At 38.8% G+C, this 19,837-nt stretch overlaps 1 protein-coding gene across 1 annotated transcript in view; it reads right to left on the reverse strand.

The window, feature by feature from the left end:
• LOC128449995 (CUB and sushi domain-containing protein 3) overlaps window positions 1–19,837 on the reverse strand; it is a 209,153-nt gene that overhangs the window by 115,344 nt on the left and 73,972 nt on the right. Inside the window, exons 18-27 of the mRNA XM_053433387.1 lie at window positions 18,641–18,828; window positions 16,253–16,441; window positions 14,109–14,225; window positions 11,298–11,513; window positions 9,789–9,977; window positions 9,221–9,390; window positions 7,755–7,911; window positions 5,652–5,843; window positions 3,557–3,683; window positions 887–1,089 (exon numbers count right to left, since the gene is read on the reverse strand). Of these exons, the coding sequence (XP_053289362.1) occupies window positions 887–1,089; window positions 3,557–3,683; window positions 5,652–5,843; window positions 7,755–7,911; window positions 9,221–9,390; window positions 9,789–9,977; window positions 11,298–11,513; window positions 14,109–14,225; window positions 16,253–16,441; window positions 18,641–18,828 (1,748 nt within the window). The remainder of the gene's footprint in view (window positions 1–886; window positions 1,090–3,556; window positions 3,684–5,651; window positions 5,844–7,754; window positions 7,912–9,220; window positions 9,391–9,788; window positions 9,978–11,297; window positions 11,514–14,108; window positions 14,226–16,252; window positions 16,442–18,640; window positions 18,829–19,837) is intronic.

The raw sequence follows: 19,837 nt of genomic DNA on the forward strand, positions 1-19,837 counted from the left end.
GATTGGGGCCAGTGCAGCAGGACTACTGCTCCCATCATGCTTTCGTTTCTAAAAACCACTCGCCTGAGGCAAGAGGGTATTTAAGTACAGTGTGAATCTCCAGAATCGATTTCAGCCTCAAACGCATGCAGTGAATCCTACGTCATTGATTTTTACATTAGGCTGCCATGTCTATATACTAAAGAGAACGAAAACATGAGCATCATTTCATCAGATATGGAATACATGAGTGGCTATGAAACGTCTACCCTTAAAACTGTATTAGTATTGTAACAGCAAACGTTCATGAGGAACTATGTAGGACTTCACTGCTCATCAAGGCACAAATAAATATAACACTTAATGCTAAGACATGACAGATGAAAAAATCTAAACCCACTATCATTCACTATGGTGAACTTAATATCATTTAGGAACATTCTCATTAGAAGTCAACAAAGTGTTTTGCATCAATGTTTCCTTATATCATGTAAGAACACGCTAAATATGCACTGTAGGGACAACATTCATGTGGTGGTAATCCATAAACATGCTCAGTGGCACTCAAAACAATCAGGTCATTTTTCACTCAATGTGGCTAAATGTTTTCGGTCCTATATGTTCGGTTTTAAGTTGTGTTTTTTCTTGATTTAAGAGGTTTTTAATCTTAGTTGACTATTTGTTGACCAATTTCATAGCTTCCATAGACATATACATTGAACTCCTTAATTGTATAACACAATATGTTTGGTTATAGGTTTAATTTTTTCTCATTTAAATGTAGTCTATTTGCACTCACCTGTAAACCAGGAAATAAACCGGATGTTTCCAGTTTTGAGAATGAGTCTCACAAAGAGCAAGAGAGAGAACAATCCTACACTAGAGCTACTCAGAAGGAAATACTCACTGGAGAAGTCAATGGCAAACCCAGACTTGGTGATGTAAAAGTCCGTCTCAAACTGAATGGTGACGATGTTGAGAGTGGAGTGGATTCCCTCAGGGAGCAGCGAGCCGCTGACTTCCTTCAGAGACATCTCGTTCTCGGGAGGCCCGTCCCACACCTTCAGAATGTCGTGGGATGCCTCTGTGTCAAATGCAAGAAACTGCAGACTGGGAGAAAGGACGCAGCAGAATGTTACTGACTGTGCTTTAATTCTGTCAGTTTAAGTTAAGTCAGGTCATTATGTTAACATACAGAATGATGAGTGAGACTGAGATGCAGTTAGCTTAAGTGACAGTTTATTCCCTCATGTTTAATTGAATAAAAGGCAATGAAAACAAGTCTCGCCAAGAAGGCAGGCGTTATGGGAGCTGAACTTGGCAAGATTAGGTTGCCCGTCAAAAGAGAGATCTATCTAGAAATAGTTTCCCAAGCTTTTCCGGGCATTTCAGTTGAGATTTTTATCAATTAATCAAATTCTGTCAAAGTAAGAAACAAAAGTGCAAAGAATTATCTGCAGTCTCATCAAGAGGTATCCTGAAGCAGCTTCTCTCTTTATGGAATCATAGCATGTTTAATTCAACATCTAAGTAAATAGGTGTTAATTCATAATAATAGATGTTTTTAACGAAAGAAATGTTTCATTGGTCCACAAAAATCCTCCTGGATGTAATCGTTGATGTACTTGCTGTTTCTCTTGATGACATCAGAATCAGAATCAGAATCAGAATCAGAATTCTTTTTATTGCCTTGTATATTTTCACATACAGGAAATTGCCTTGGTGTGGTTGGTGCACTTTACAAACAACAATATAAAAACAACAATATAGAGCAATATAAACATCAATATAAAAAACAACAATATCGAAAAAATAATATATACAGTAAATGTGTTTTGTGCGGTTTTAAGGTGCAAAGATTGGTGGTAGTGCCAATAATGTAGTGTTATAAATTATGTGCGAGGGTGGGGGGGGGGGGGGTCAGCAGAGTCAGTGTGATGGGGGGGGCTTGTTTGTGAGCCCCACTGCCATGGGGAAAAAGCTGTTCAGGTGACGCGAGGTTTTAGTCCTGACGGCCCGGAACCTTTTCCCAGATGGAAGTCTCTGGAACAGGTGGTGACCGGGATGGGAAGGATCAGCGATGATCTTGCCTGCTCTCTTTCTGGTCCTGGAGTGGAACAGGTCTAGGAGAGCCGGCAGGTCACAGCCGATGACCTTCTCAGCTGACCGAATGATCCGCTGCAGTCTGCCCTTGTCCTTGGCAGTGGAGGCAGCGAACCAAACGGTGATGGATGAGGTGAGGATGGACTCAATGATGGCTGTGTAGAACTCAACCATCACTTTCCGCGGCATGCTGAATTTCCTCAGTTGCCGCAGGAAGAACATCCTCTGCTGGGCCTTCTTGGTGATGGAGGTGATGTTCTCCGTCCACCTCAGGTCCTGTGCTATGATCGTCCCCAGGAATCTGAATGACTCCACTGTTTTAACTGGGGAGTCGCACATGGTGAGGGGGGCGGTTTGGGCTGGGCTCCTCCTGAAGTCTGCCACCATCTCTACAGTTTTTGAAGCGTTCAGCTCCAGGTGGTTCTGGCTGCACCAGGAAGCCAGGCTGTTAACTTCCTCTCTGTAGGCGGCCTCGTCCCCATTGGAAATTAATCCAATAAGGGTGGTGTCGTCGGCAAACTTCAGGAGTTTGACAGAGGGATGGCTGGAGGTGCAGTTGTTGGTGTAGAGGGAGAAGAGGAGAGGAGAGAGCACACAACCTTGAGGGGCTCCAGTGCTGATGGTCCGGGTGTCAGAGACAAGCTTCCCCAGCCTCACGCGCTGCTTCCTGTCGGTCAGGAAGTTGGTGATCCACCTGCAGGTGGGGTCAGGCACGCTCAGCTGGGTCAGCTTGTCCCGGAGAAGAGCTGGAGAGATGGTGTTGAATGCGGAGCTGAAGTCCACAAACAAGATCCTGGCGTAGGTTTTAGAGGAGATAGCTTCATGTTTAAAATCTTAACTTCAGTGAAAACATTTTTTGGTGTTATTTTTCTTTGAGTCTTTCGTAGTCAGGTCAAGTTAGAATGACCTCAGTCAATTTCGGAGGAATTTAATCAACATCCTTCTGTTCAATTCAAGGCAAATTCCTTCCTTTATAAACAACAGTCTTTTTATCGCGTCACATTCCTTTTGATTTAAGGTTCGAGTGTCCTACTGTTGATTCCTTTTATACACACAGAAAATTAAGAGACCACTCAGGATTTATTTTAATGTATGAAAGCCACTTCATTCTAATGTCTGTTTAAGAATAGAACAAAAAAGTAAATTTTTTATTTATTTTTAAACACAGTAAAATCTGAGAAACTGATAATCTTGCTGTGGTCTCTTTTTTTTTCCAAAGCTGTATTTGTTTCTTTTGCAGACTTAATAATTTAAGGCCTAACTTTATGTTATTAAAAGCCTCTGTAGTTTTGTTTCCCTTATCGCCATATTATGTGATTACTGATGCTCAATTCAATTTGCTTTTTTAATTTATTGCACGTTTTAATTAAAATATTTAAAACCATCAAGTAAGTTATGCAAAGAAAATAGCTAATTACTTTTCATTTATACTGGATATACAGTTATTGCATAAATATTCAGCAAATTGAGTTACCTGACAATGTTGCCAGAGTTGACCTCAATTGTCCACGTGCACCTCAGGTTGTTGTCGTAGGGGAAGGGATACCCGGGAGAGAGGATCCGCCCTGTGGACTCGCCCTTGAAATTGCCACCACACTCCGCTGCATAGACATACACACAAATGGGTTCAAAACAGCAAAGTCACAAAACAGGAAATGCAGCCACATGCACACAGAAGAAAATGTCCATGTGACTATACAAATAAACCCAAAATACTGTCAGAGTCCACAATGAGGACTAATGAGCAACAGTTGAAACTCTGCTGAAAATGAACAACTAACGGGTAATAGGAATGAAAAACGACATCCTGCCTGACCAGAGAAACTCACAGATGCAAAACTTGTTTTGTTGTAAGTATGCCTCCTAATGATGCCATTAATTAATTTTAAAAATACTGTGTCCAGAGAATATATAGGCTGGGCCTCGGAATGCAGGGAGGACCAGAGCTACAAATGTTAATGACGGAATATCTTTTCCAATATGTCCTGTCTCTCCCCTGGTTATCATCTCGCTATCTATGTTAAAGAACAACCGGCATTTAATTAATAGAAAATTACATTAGATTGCCACACTGGTTGGCTATAATCAGCGTCATAACACTGAGCAAATGTGAAAGTCCTCGACAGGAGCCGGTATGTTGCCCAGTTGAAATGGCTAGAAATCCCATTTCAAATTCAGCTCACAGAAACATAGCTCACTATTAATATTGACCGTTCAGTGATCCAGCACTGTTAAACAGTTAATCAATAGACTGATTACCTTTCTTCTTCTTTTTTTGATTGTATTGAACATGCCACAATGCAAGACTGAAGCACTTTCACTGAAAAGGTAACAAATACATGTTTCATTGAAAAAGGCCTGGGGAAACCATGGCCTTTAAAGTGCAATTCTGCACACGTCCGGAATTTGAAAATCATATTTTACCCTAATCCATCACTGCTAGACATTAAGAAACAGACACTGCTTCACAACACCTTCCAGACTCGAGCAACGTGTAGGTAATAGCTTTATCATTTGTCTGTCCCAGCATGTTCTGAATATGAAATTCAGCTAAGATTGTGCATTTTTGTCTGTGGCTCAATCTGATATGAGCACTCTGATAATTACATCTTTGCTTCTACAAAAAAAAAATGCAGATTCATTTCTTGTGGGTTAAATTTCTAAATTACGTAGCCTACAAATGAAACAGACTCAGAGAAACACAGCAATAGCTAATTTCTTAAGCATTTTGTTCTTAATGGCTCCACACACCCCGTTTTTCATCAAGAACACAAAGTATTGTGAAGTTAATGTTTAACAATAAAACATCGAAGCCATTTATATTCCCAGACAAAATTACAATAGCATATTTTCTTTCTAGCAAGTTAAATTAAGGAGAACTTGTATCGGTATGAATCCTTGGGATTAACAGCTATAGCCGCAATGTTAACAGTTTACCTGATCTCATTAACAATAAGTGTAACTGCAGAAGACAAGAGAGAGATAAATAGATGTCTAATGAAACTAAAAGGGACAGAGAATGATAGTTCATCCAAACAACTACGTTTTTATTTGTAAATGTAGAAATTTGGCTATGGATACGCCTGCTGTTCGCAGTACTCCAGAGTTTTAGAGCTGCTAAAACTGAGTTGGGAAACGCTGCTGGCCCTGTTTCAGTTTGAAAACTCTGGGCCTGTCTTTTAGACTAGGTGGGATAAAACATAAACGTTTGTAAATGATGACGTGGGCACTCAGAACCTCTTGTTGATTAGGTTTTAGGAGTAATGATGTAGCCTTTGCTGAATCATCAGACTTCTATCACGTGTCTCCCTTCCAGAGGAAAACAACCTCGGCTACAGGTGTGGAACACAACATTGATAATCAGTTACAAGCGTTGCTGACCCAGTTACCTTTGATTATGTGCAGTTAAATTTGACATTTTACGGTCACAGGAAATGTGTTTTCAGGCCTGTACAGCGATTACAACTGATATTGAGCCAAAACGCTTGGATGGAAAGAGATGGATTTAGTTTGCATAGTTGTATAGACGCAGCCAAAGACAGCATCAAGACTTAGGTAGAAGGATTTACCTATACATGACGGGAGGTTATTGTCCCATGCTCTTCTCTCCCCGGTCATGCACTTGAGGATGCCACTGCCGTGCAGGGTGTAGCCTTGATCACAGCCGAAAGTAATGGCACTTCCAGAAAAATGACCCTGGTCACTGACTTTGAAGCCGAACTGTGGCACACCTGGATCATCACAGTGTGAAAGCTCAAAACCTGGACGAGTGAGATTAGAAAAAGGAGGCAATAAGTGGAAGAATCAAATTACATGAATACTGGGGACATAACCACAAAAATCCGCATTTTAAAACCAGATATAATAGAGACAGCCATTCCGTAAACATTCTTCAGTACCATATTTCCACTGATCTGTGCTGTAAAGAGGTATTGATTGAGCTTCGAGAAATCATTTGTAGTTGAGCACAAATGAGAGCTTGGTTACTTTGCCATTAAATTCCTTGGCAGTAAAAGATTCCTTTTGGGCCGACAGCCCAATTAGACAGTCACAATTAAATGTTCAATTGAGTGTGGACGTTTACCGCGACTGAGAAAAGGCCCATCCACTCGTAACACTTTGGGGTATAACTAGAGAAATAAAATAAACAAGCCACAAACAAGAAAATGTTGCAATAACTCTTGTGCTCGCCAAGTTTGAACTTGACCGTGGCCTTTATGTGTGTTGCTCTCTTTCAGGTACTAAATGTAAGTGTTCTGCTATGCAGCAACAGTGAATGCACATAAAACCAGCAGCGCTGATTTATCATCCCTTCTCACGGCGAGGTCCGTGCCCAAGCCAGATGTTATGGTCGTGTAACAAGTGTCATGCCCAGTATAAATCTCGAGCAGATACTCAACACATTTGGAAAATAATCTCAGCACTTCAGGTGGAAGAGTCGGCAAAACGTGATTAGATTTCATGTTCTGACAAGTTTTAAGCTGCCTGTACACAGCCTCCTCCTTGCCCTCTTGCTGTTCACCCATCAGTCAATCCTCTTCAAGTTGTAAAGAGTATTCATTCTGCTTGAAAGGGCTGAGTAAAAACTGCACTTTGAGATGAATAATGGCTGCAAGCTTATATTCTGCTATTTACCTTGTGCACAACACTGGAAAAGTCATAAATTAAATAACATAATGTGATTCTTAATTATAGGTAATTGTGTAACTCAAAAGGCAGATCATAATAAAACTTAATTTCCCCTGAATTAATTGTGGTTCCATTTAGATTATGCTGGCAATTTATTTAGTTAATGTAAATTAATATATATTCGGGATCTAAAACTTCCCCTGAAATAACATTATCCCATAAAACTTATTTTAAGTCAACTGTTTTATAGTGGTTTGTATCTGGCACATTTGCTGTAGAAATTATCATTTCTAGCGTCGGCATTGTAACTGGAAGTTAGCTAAAAACTTTTGTGCTTTTATACTGTTCAAGTGAAAACAGCTCTTGGCATGATGCCAACAGTACTAACTATATTGAATTATAACTGAAAAACCCGCTGGTAGATAAAAGGAATTCAGGGATTGCAGGTGAAACTCAAAAAAACACTTTAAATTGGACTGCAAAGTGCAGTGTCACCAAAGCATTCTCTCGTCACAGTAATAAATTAGAAACGGTTAGCAACAATACACAGTCAGCAAGCCAATTAAGGGCGAGAAACAAAACCCATCTATTACTGGCCCACTTACATCAATGACCCAACTTTCAACACACACACGCTCATGCATATGCAGAGGCATACACTGTCTGCAGTGCATGCACATACACATTAGCAAACACAATGATTTCAAACAATACCAACTATAATTCACCGGCTTTAACAAGGAACAGTTAGCCAGACAATTGCTGACATAGAGAGCAAAGGAAAAGAAGGAACAGGGGAAGGCAGAGCGAGAGAGGAGGGAGAGAAAAAGGCAAATTTCCCTGCAGGAGTGGAGCGGAAACAGCATGCTGTGTTTAATGGATACCCTGACAGTTAAAGACACAGTGAAGCAGGGTAAGGGTCAATTAAAATTTTCTTTTAAATTCCGCTACTTGAACCGCCTGGCTCCTGAAGTGAGGCTAAATTCAGTAATTTGGAAAAGCTTTAAGTCCCCCCTCCTCCAGTGAAATGAAATGTGACTCACTGCGGTACATGAGCCGGAACCCCGCCGCCGTCACCTCCTGGTCGGAGTAGAATTCCAGCCACAGATAGTTGGAAGTGCCGGTGAGGGACAGACCTTGCATCGACGTGCCTGTGTAGGTGCCAAGGAGTTGGGCTGCACCATCCTTGCCATCATACACCTGATTAGAGATAGAGAGCGACATGAGTTGTTCTGCTTTATAGGTGTGTGCTGTCTAACATTAATGATTAAATATTAATACCGAAGAAAGAAAGCGACAGTTAAAAAGAAGCTATGAGTTCTGTATATCTTTTCTTATATGGCACCTCTCCTGCAAATCCAATGTCCTAAATGAGGTGTGAAAATTTGATTGGAGTGACCATAATTTATCCCACTGATTTAATACAGTGCCTCTTAGAGTTGAATTAACAAGATGGTGCTGGGTTACATGATGCCAAAAAAATTGACATTTTGGAGGTGTAGTGGAATGTTCATTTTACTTTTTAAGATTGGCTTTTTAATCAAATGTTTTGAGTGAATTTGTTGATCAAATAGTAAAATGTTCCTCAATATTAAAAAGCTAAAATCCAAAAAGAGTTTGAAATCACTCAAAGCAGAGTGTAAGGCCTTTTTCTGTTATCTGGATTCACGCTAAATGGATTTATTAATCTTTCTCTGCTTATCTTTTTCAGCCGAGCAAGGTATTGAACCAATGCATCCAATGCAAATGATTTGTCATAGAAATACTTGTTTTTCAAGTAATAAACATAATCTTGCCTGATTGACTGTGAACTAACTCTGGGCTCTTCCTTTGAAATACTCCTGAGGCATTTTGTGTTTTGTTTTGTGTTTTGTTCTCTGTTTTGTTTTTTCTTCAAGGCAATTTAGCTCTACAATGTGGTCAGTCCACATTTCAGATCCTCACCAGATGACTAAATACAAGAGATGACCGTCTACACAACTCCACTGCTAAGAAAAACAGATAGTGGGCGACAATGCTGTTAATTGAAGCATAACAAGACATCTGCATCCCAAAAGGAGTGCATTCCAGCTGTGAAGTGAGGACTACATAGTCATTTGCATCACATCTGTGATGCTTACAAAAAGCTGTTAAAATGCCCTTGAGAAACAAAAGGAATCTCTTCCTTCCCAGAGAGATGCTGCTGTTGTTTGACCTTTGATCCAACTACCAATACAAAACAATTGTGCATTCTGCCTGGTGTTTTCCACAAAATACTCCTTTTACTGGTTTCTTCTTTTGTACATAATAAAAAGCACCAGGAGCTGAATCATATGCCTTTGTTATTTGTTGATTATCTATGTGTATTGTTGAGCCTTGTTGTTAAATATGTACTTTGTGTTTTCAAATGTGAATTGTGTTTATTGTTGAGCCCTGTCAAATGGAAAATTTCTGTCACTTTGGGACAAAAGATAAACCTTATTTATTTATTTTCCATCACAAACATGGAGTGACTGTATTGTGTCTTTACCTTGATGATGTCACCTTGTGCGAGTTGAAAAGTGCTGGCAGTGATGTTGATGCCTTTGCCAGTTTGAACCTGAATGGTATACACACACTCGTGGCTGTTGTCATAGTTCATTGGGTAGTTTGGCGACAAAAGAACTCCCTCATTGTTGGAGACTGTTGATCCGCACTCAGCTGTTAGAGAAACCAAGACCAAGAAAAGAGACATGTTCAGTTTAACAACAGGAAAACTTCTACAAAAAAAATCTAATCTCTAAAAATAAAATTGGAATAAAATAAAATCTAAAGGGATAATGGACTTAAGTCACTTATTATATAAAAAAAGATATGGCTATAATTCAAATGCTATGTATGACTGATCTTTATAACTTAAATTAAGCAGAGGCAGGGTTGTGCAAAAACATGTTAAGCATACATCACACAGTGTGAAGGGAATAGTTCAGGTGACACCACCATGCCTCTGCTACGAAATGGCCTGAACCCTGAAGTTTTTATTTGATATTAACATGGGTAAATATAATAAATATACTGTACAATAGAAGAAATCAGAAGAAAAGCAGATGACCACGTACCCACACACCTTGGCAGAGGGGCACTCCAAATACGGCGGCCACCTCCCAAGCAAACAACCTCCTTCGCCCCCTGTAGACGATAGCCTGTATTGCAGGTGTACGCCAGCGAGTCCCCGATACCAAATCTGGAACCATTGTGCCAGCCGAACTGAGGTGACCCAGGATCCTGACAGGGTTCCAGATCATACTCTGGAAACATTATAGCAAAAAAAAGATCAGCTTTAAAAATAACATCATCAGCTATTATAATTATGTTATTTTCAAATAACCTCTTTGAAAACCCATTTGGCCAACAAGGAAAACAATATGAGAGTTAGTAGGGATTATCTGCCTTGCTCGAGGACACTTCATCAGATTAGGATACATGCCAAAAGCTTTAGCCCAGCATGTCTAGATGAAGAATGGGCCCTCTAAAACCGGCCAGCCTGTAGGCAGCTTTATTATATATATATATATATATATATATATAGGCTGTTGGTGGCCTTATGATTTGAGACTTAGATGCAACTCAGGCGGAGCAAGAAGAAGTTCATACCCTAGCCACTATTCCTCTCACAGTCTGTATCTGGCAGAAGGATGAGCTATTGTATGAAGGCCTATCGATATCAGCACAGCAACACGTTACAGCAGAACCCCAGTGTAGGATGGGGCCTGACAGAATTGGCAAAATTTCATCAAAGGTCATAAAAGGTTACAAAATTAATTCTAATCAGAAAATCTATAGATGCTAATGATAGAGCTTACAAGGACACACACACACAAACTAAAGTTCATGAATATTCATGGCTGCATAAGTTATGCTTCACTTCAGCAAACAGCAGGCAAACATTTAGCCAGGATGATCATGGAGCTCTCTCTCTCTCTCTCTCTACTTTATCATATGCCTCTCCCTCAATCTCTCTTTCTCTCTCCCCGCCCTCTCCATCAACCCTGCTCACTCAGCATCACCATCTGTCTCATCTCCTCTCTCTCCATCTCCCTGCCTAAGTCTTGTATCTCCACCTATTGCTACATTCCTCCCTTCTCTCTACATGGGGGCCCCCATTACTTCTGTAAACCCCCCCGTACCTCCATCTCCTTATTCCTGAGGATACTGACCCACATGCCATGCTTAGATGATCATTCCTATCACGGTCGGACACCCTCTACCTGCGTGACCTCCTTGTCTCTTAATTATCCTCCTCTGATCAGCACAGCCTGGGGCACTGTCTACCTTAAGCCTGCACCTATTACCATGGGCAATTCCCTCCTCGAGTTACTTGATACACAATTTAGAAAAGCTTACTACTTTTGATCTCATCATCTGAGTTGTCTTTGTCACCCATCACTTCTTTACCCCTGAAATCCAGCCACCACATTTCAATCCATCTCTCTTCTTCCTCGACAAAATTCATCCAAAACTTCTTCCCTCTTTACACCTTCTCGTCACCTTCCAATTCCAACTATACACCTACCAATATGATCCCCTCCATGCCTCCAACACATAGGAACCTTAATATACATTCATACCCGAGAAGGAGATGTTGAATCCCTGCAGGGATATGGAGAAGTCGGAAATGAAACGTAGCTGGGCCTTGAAGTTCCCATACAGGCCGGCGTTAACTGGTGCAGGCCTCTCTGAGCCGGTGAGTCGAGCCAGGGGCTGAGCAAAGCTTCCATTTTCTGTTATCAGAAGGTAGTCATGGTGATCCTCCAGGTGGAAGGAGTGAAACGTGAATTGGACACCTTGGAGGAGAAAATAAGAAAGCCTATTGAGGAGACGTATTCAAGAAAATATGAAGAATAGCTTCAAAAGATACAGACAGAGCTTAGAACAAAATATATACTGGACAAATTTGACTATATCCTCCATAAAGTTGCATTGTATAGAATATATTTAAAATGCAGAGCATAGACCTCAAGCTAAATGTGACAATTCAATACAAATTTTTGTTGTAATTTCAAATGTCAATATAATGATTAAAGTCTAGCTATTAACATGGGTTTAGCTAACACAAAATATAAATCCACAAAATGTTTGTTATTTATTAAATAATAAATGCTTTGATTTACAGCAGGACAAGGAATAGTCATATTAAAACAACTACCATAATGCTATTACTGAAATGAAAAGTGAATTTTACATTTTAAAAAGGCATAAATCACAGATTTAAAACAATGGATTTGAAGTCGAAAAGTCAATTGAAAAGCCTCTTGTGAATTTTTTTAAATTTCACTTCCATTTTCATTCACTATTATGTAATTAAAGAAGCAAAGGCTTGCCACCAGTTTGCAATATGCCAACCTTTTAAAACTATGTACAACTTAAAACATTTTTGATTGTATTTTCAAAAATACACACATCAGTACCTTACAAAAACCAAGATTAACGATTTGTGCGAGAAGGTAGAATATAATTTTAATAATAATATTAAAAAAACTGACAACAGCAAAGAAATCTACATATTATTTTAGCAAATCATGATGGTCTGCACAACCTGCTTTTATTTCCCCATATTACCTTAGACCCCATTATAAGATCATCTCATTCATGACGGCCAGTTGGTTTATTATCAGTACAATAAGCTCTTTTTTTTATATTGCATTGGTTGAATCTCTTCAACTATGACTCTACTATGTCTCCTACTGGATATTTATGTAATCATTCATGGTAATTTATACAAATGATAATAAAATGTGGGAAAAAGAGGTTTCCATCTCTGACTTGTGTAGAATGGCCACACGATGTTTGGCTCACTTGATAAATAAAGACCCAAATAGCCATAAAATAAATAACACATGAAGTGATTGATTGTATTCCATAAACAGCAAATTACAGTACAGAGAGTAAGTCAAATGGAAAATAAATGAAGAGCCATCCATATGAAGTGAAATTCCAATATTTTGATAGAGTAGGTATGTCGCTAATTAATGAGTGGAATAGTGATGTAGATGAATATGTCGTCCAGTAAGTAAACACAGCACAGCATCAATATACATTTGGAAACCAACATTATTTTGTCGGTAGATCTTGTTGAGCTGGTGATTTCAAGAGTAGCTCACAAGCCTATAAAGTGTGGGCACCCCTGACTTAGAGAGATGATTGGTTGCTGGTCTCACACAGCATCCCCCCCTCTCCCCCCTTTACAGAATGTCTTCAAACTAAGAAAATCCACTTGTATTGGCCCAGTCAGAGCTCAGAGAGCCAAATAGACATCCTGAAAATGACTTCCATCTGAATGTTGTAATTGTCTCATCTGCACCTCCAGCTTGTCTTAAATTATAGCTGCCATAGACCAGTTATCAAACCCAATGGTTCACTTAATATGTCCACCAGAATTGTAATGTAAAAGTTGAAGATGTGATTGTATTATTATATTTAAAGCATTCTTTGCATGTACTAATACTTTAGATTAAGATCTGATCACATTTTGATCACCTTATTACAATTACTTCTTCTTAAGTAATAAATAAAATAAACAAACCTCGATTTTGTTTTTATGATGTCAACTAATTCATCTGATTTGGACACAATTCTAAAAGAGTACAACATGGCTTTTCAATGGTTCTTGAAAGAGAATAACAAGAAACGGTATGGTAAAATACAGGAATAATACAGTGGTAGGGCACAGAGATAAGCTTAGTGAGCTTTTCAAATGATAATGAAGACGAACGTCTGAGAGCACTGGTAACTTATCAAATAACTGTCAAGTGACTGCTGTGACAATAGAGTTAAACTAATAAAATAAAGAATCATCTCTTGAATAAAAGTGAGATAACAGAATTATTTTACCAAGTGAAACACTGAAATGTCAAAACAGTTCATTGAAGGAGGTAGGTGAAAAAAAATTATGAAATGCAATATTCTCCTAATGGTGTAAAAAATATCTAAATGAGGAAAGTGTAGTGCCGACTATTATACAACACAGTACTGGAACATGCTGTTAAAAACAGGGGGGAGACATATTTCAATATATAAGGACATCAGAGTGTGATGTTAAACTGACGCAGTCTGGCCAGTTGCCTTATGATGTAAAAAAGTCAGTTCATTTATATGTTCTTTATTCAAGTAATATATACGCTTTGTGCACCCTTCTATTTATAATAATAAAACCCAGCATGTTTTTTTAATCTGTTGTTGCTTTAATATTTAGTTTTATCATTTGGCCATATTGTATCAAGTGTGTCATATATAAATAAGCATACGTTTACTGAGTACATAAAAATAGAGATAAAGGTTCTTATAGGAAGATATAACTCTTAAGAGAATAAAATAAAATATTTTAGTCTGTGTTGAAGGTATATTTAATGTATGACTTAAAATCTGGGCAGTTTTCTTACCTTTTCCATGGCTGACTTCTACAGTCCACGTACAGTTTAGAGAGTTGGGATACAGCTCCGGGTAGCCAGGTGATAAAATGATCCCCCCGGGTCCACTGATATCCCCACCGCATGATGCTGAATAGAAAGGTAAGATAGTGAACGATAAAAAAAAAAAACTAATCTGTAAATGAACCAGTAAATCCTTCACCTGAAGACAGAGGAGCAATTTAAATGAATAATACATTCCAGTCATATCACATCCTGTCCTGCTATTTTTATGAATACCGGTTATTCCGCCAACACAATGTTTTTTTCTTCTCTCCCCCTCTCCAAACCAGCCCTACTTCCTAACAGGACAATAAATTATTCATTGATTCGGCTATCCATCCATATTTTCTTCTACTATGGTATTTTAAACTAAGAGTCATTGTCAGAAAATGTAGTAATCCATTCATCTACTGACCAGCATATTCAGCAGATTAGAGCATCTGACTTTATTTTTATTTAGATTTGAAAATGATTGAGATTTTTCTCCGAATAGAAACAATCATCCCAGCACAGCATCCAGCTGCTTTTTAGGTTGAGGATAATCCAGTAGCCGCCTGCTGTGCTAAGTAGTTACAGATAAGAATGTGGCGTCCCCTCAGTTATATGGCCCTCATACATATCTATATTGACATATAATGTAAAGCTCCATATCTCATCTAGGGAAGTTAATGAAATAAAGCTCTACCCTCGTTAGGTGCTGGGAACTGGGAGGTTTATCCTCAATCCGTCTGAAGGTTAACTGGTCTAAGTTAATATTGTTCAAACCTGAAACAATTCTCTTATCCTATCATTGGGTTTCAACTAAAATGTCACTGCACATAAAGGGCATTGCTTTTATAAAAAAAAAAGAAAAAAAAAAGCATGGATGAAGTTTGACAAGCTGTTTTCAATCTTTCTTTAAGTCTGTGTGTGTGCGCGTTCAATTCTTCTTTGGCCTGAATGCCAGGTGGCGTGGCAGCCAAGAGCCTGGATGCTAAACACCAATCGCTGACAAATATTAGCAGTAAACTCTTGTGCATGTATATTTTCAAAGAAACCAATGTCATATGATGTTTTGGAGGATCGCTGAGATGCCTGAGGCTCCACAGCTGCACACATCCAGCCTCCTCTTCTCCTCTCTCCTTACACCCTTGAGCCCTCCAGCGTGCACAACACATCAAGGCCCAAATCCTTACCCACCAACAAAATTATTTCAAATATTTTATTAATGAACCGAAATTACATAAGGTCATTAAAAGTGGATGAGTATACTTGGCAAAGGATCTACTTCAGATGCTGCGTAGGCAAAGAGCCAAAGCACTGGGCACCAGTCTGGCACACACCTAGTCAGGAAAACGCTCCAAGATATAAAAATGAATGTTCAAGGCCAATCATTGGGCTGAAGTTACATGAAACAGCACTGTATCATATGCGGAGAGCCTTGCCAACTCTTGCATGCATTTGATTCATTATATTCTTTCAAGTGAGTGATCCGTGAGTAAGGGGCATCATTTACGGGTTGTACACTGCAAAAATAATCACCTCAACTGTCCTTCGTTGTGCCTCTAAATCCCACAAAAGTGTACAAACACGACCTAGAGAGATATTATTCAAGATATAAGAACTATCAGGAACATGCTGACCTTCATGCTTTGAAGTTACGTATACTACAGTTTTAAATGATTCATAACACCTCAGGTGACTTGTCACACAAGAACTGAGTCTATTTGCTGAAGAAAAAAGTATTTTGACGATCATCTGTTTGGTCAGTACGACTCGCTGTGGGAAACTCACTCGCTTGTGTAATTTGGTTACGCAATAAATTCAATCAGGACTTCAAATGATAGTCATGTCCATTATTCTACAAACTTTCAAAGACTTAACATTCATGAAATATTTCAAGGACAAGAAGACTGGGCTTTGTATTTTTGGTTCATTTAGCTCTGAGCCATTCAAAGGGACTATATCTTGTCATCTGGTGTCATCCAGTGTCATTTTAAGAATATTAAAAAATCTATTAAAAATATGATTAACATACATTGAAAAGAGACTTGCAGTGTTATGAACTATGCGGATGTGACCGATCCATATGTTGGAATATGCTGCACAAAATTAACACAGTTGTGTGTACGAACCATCACAAGAGGCCAGTGGGTGGCTCCAGAAGTGGTTCTTCTCACAAACCAGTGGCTCCTCATGGCTCAGCCTGTATCCTGGGTCACATTGGAAAGAAACGGTGGAGCCGATCGACAGGTCCTGGCCTAACCGCGCACCGTTCACCGGGATACCAGGATCCATACAGGAGAACGTGTCCAATGTGACCACTAGAGAAATTGAGATCAGAGTATTATTTATTGAATGTATCTCTAAACAACTGCATGAAGTCGCCTTTGCACTTTAATCTAACTGCAGCATCAATTATCAAACAACATGTTTTCAATGTGTACATGTATTAAGTACAGTTTTATTTTGCATGGCTTTGGCCCCTCCCCTCAACCCGCCAAAGAATAAGTGGTATAGAAATAAGGGATGGATTGATTGTTTTGTTTTCCCAAAATGACACACAGTGTGTCAGATTCTGTTAAGTATTTATACACAGGTTTGCTACAGCAAATACAATATGACTGTTTAGCAACAGAGGTATATCATACAAGATTAAGGGAACATGAAATGGCATTTCTATTTTTGCAATCAGTGAAGATTCTAGGCCACATTTACACAACCAGCTACCATCTCCCAGTTGTCTGCCTCCACCAACCAGTTACATTTCAGTTTCCATCCATGTCTGTTCAAAAACAAACATGTAGTAAAGGACAGAGGGAAGAACGGGCAACCCGGGATGCCTCCTGTCAAGGCTTAGGCCAGAACAGAAGTATTAAATAGTGCAAACAGAACCTTAAATAACAATCATCAGAGCAAAAAGGTATCAGTGCACATATATATTGCAATGCAATATATTTGAGTTGACTTTTATTTTACACTTCAGACAGTAGCAAAATATATTTTTAATGCAACACATCATGACGGAAGAAAAATGGACAAATGCATTGATGCATTGCTGATGTTTGACAGTTTCTCTCTGAATAACTTTGACGGAGCTCTTTTAGTGTTGAAGAGAACAAGATTTCATCATCATGAAATCCCTTTGTGGAAAAATATAAGCAAGTTGACGCCTGTGAGAAGGTCCAAAGCAGATGTTCAAGGTGATGAGGAGGCACACAAGAATATAGAGAGAGAACCTACGGCCTAGGTGAAACCGTGCAAATAACATTTTTCCCTGTACTGCATGGGTTTTCATGAAAATATTGTGTTACTGGCTTTGGTGAAGGGATGATCTAGATGTCTGACTTGGGTAATACTATATGTTGTGTGACCTTTATGTTAAGGTTATCAACAATAATAATCTATAACAGCCTAACCTGACATATTATATGTTAGATAACAGAATCCTATTCTGTATTGTTATAGGCTTCTCTAGAATACTAATTGCTCATCTTGATAGTTTTACTAAATAAAAACACATGAAGCTTGAACACAGAGAAATAGAGCATTCAATAGATTACTGCTGGCACTAGGGTGCAGGAATTCCATTAATCTTTTATTCTATATCTTAATACTAAAAATAATTATAAAAAATACAGGAGGGAAATTATTTTGTATGTGTCCCTGCAGATGATGTGATACGACTTTGTAGTATTTTGTATGTGATTACATCTGATATCCATTACACAAAGAAGGAATGATGTAGTGTCTCTGTGCCTCAGTTTATTTACAGCATAATTCACTACATCCCTATTTTGTTAGACCAATTTTACAAATGAAGTAGGCTGGGTTTCCCTGAAGCATTTCAGCAATAACATATGTCTTAAATTGCAATGGAAGAAGCTAATGTGATCTTACTGTTATTGCTTTTCGATAGCCTTGTTAACAAAAGAGAAATACACTTGAGAGTGAAACATAATAAGCCAAAGACAGTTATGTTCTGTTTTCAGTCAATAATATAGACATAATGACAAAGTCTGTCTATGAATCACCTCTGAGTGACAAGAGAAATTGTGTTTCTGCGAATAATCGAAAAAAATATGTTATACTTTGTCAGGAGTATTTTTGTATTTGATTTTTCAAAGACTACCCCTCCACATACAGTGTTATGGAAAGCAAGACTACCAACCTATCTCCCTGCAGAACAAAGAAGATTTTACCAGGAAATTAGGTTTGGCCATTGAGCATTATGCTGGAACACAGAGCTCTTTCTACCAAATTAGCTCTGGTCTTTGAACCCGTTCCATTTTAGATTCTGGTAACCTTGGTTCTATCTATTGGACCGGCCTGTGATTCCACCAGTTTTCCTCCATCATAGGCAGACTATCATCTGGGATCACAAATCCAGAAAACCTTGTGAAAGTGTTGCCTGAAGAGCAGATCAATTTAAATTCCTAGAGTCAACCATGATGTTCTTGGACTTGCTTGTATTTGTTTAAATCTATTTGAATTTTTTTGCACCCACAGCATTACACTCTTACCTTCGTAGAAGATCTTGAAGCCACTGTTTGATCGACTGTTATCGGTGGTGAAAAGCAGATACAGGAAGGTACTGCTACTAAACAGGAACTGAGGGACCTGGGTTCCATTAAATGAGCCAATTAGAGGTGAGAGCAGGTTGGGACCATCGTGCACTTCCAGGAAGTCATAGCTCAGTTCAGTTTGAAACCTTCAAATTAAAATGAGAAGAGGGAGGGAGAGAGATGCAGAAAATATCTTTATTTGTATTCTGAATAACTCCTCTAGTTTGACAGATTAGACTATTTAAAACCATTTAGTCTATTCTGTCCACTGAGGACAAATTCAGATTTTATAGATAGATGAGAAGACAAGGCCTAAACAGAAAGTACCAAATATGCAATAGTATAAGATCGATGAGCTCTTGGAGCTCTGATATGATATGGATCTGTGGTCACCCTCAGGTCCCTAAATCATCAAACAAGTGACATCAGCATCATATTGTGGGGAAATACTTTCAGACATTTTCAGAAAGAGACAAGAATTATTGGATTGTGGATGTATGTCTTTACCTACCAGTGAAGTTGTGGTTATATAATGGCCAAAAAAATTGGGGATTTTTGCAGACCATTACGTCACAATATGTACCTTTGACCTTTAATGCCAAATTTGAAGAAATTCCCTAAGGGCATTGTTGAGATATCATATTCACGAGAATGGGACAGATGGGCAGAGGCAGATTGAAAACATGATATCTCTGACCATGGCTATTGTTGGCACAGAGGCCTAACAATTCCAGCCTATCTTCATTATTAAAGCCAAGACGATGGAAAAAAAGAAACATACTACTTCCTCTATAAAACGAATATAAACTGCATTAATTAGGCTTAAGAAACAAATTTGGCTCATTTCCTGTGATGGCTGATAAAATATGATGATTTTATGGTTTGGGTTATTTTATTTGAGAAATAAAGATTTTAGAGTAGGACTTTTTCTTTTTATTGCAGCAATCTGGAAGGGAGCAGGAGCCATTGAGCAAATAAAAAAGTTACTCAAGGCTTTCAACACTTTTGGAAACTGATTACAGGTCTGCATTCCACCTCCTCTAACTGTCCGATTATGAGTATCACCTCTGTGTTTCACATTGGTGTACTGTGTATAGTTCTCACATGTAGTACAGTATGTGGATATAAGTACATGAGGGATTTGGGCTTTCATAT

This window comes from Pleuronectes platessa, chromosome 10, assembly GCF_947347685.1.
Source record: "Pleuronectes platessa chromosome 10, fPlePla1.1, whole genome shotgun sequence".
Lineage (NCBI taxonomy): Eukaryota > Metazoa > Chordata > Actinopteri > Pleuronectiformes > Pleuronectidae > Pleuronectes > Pleuronectes platessa.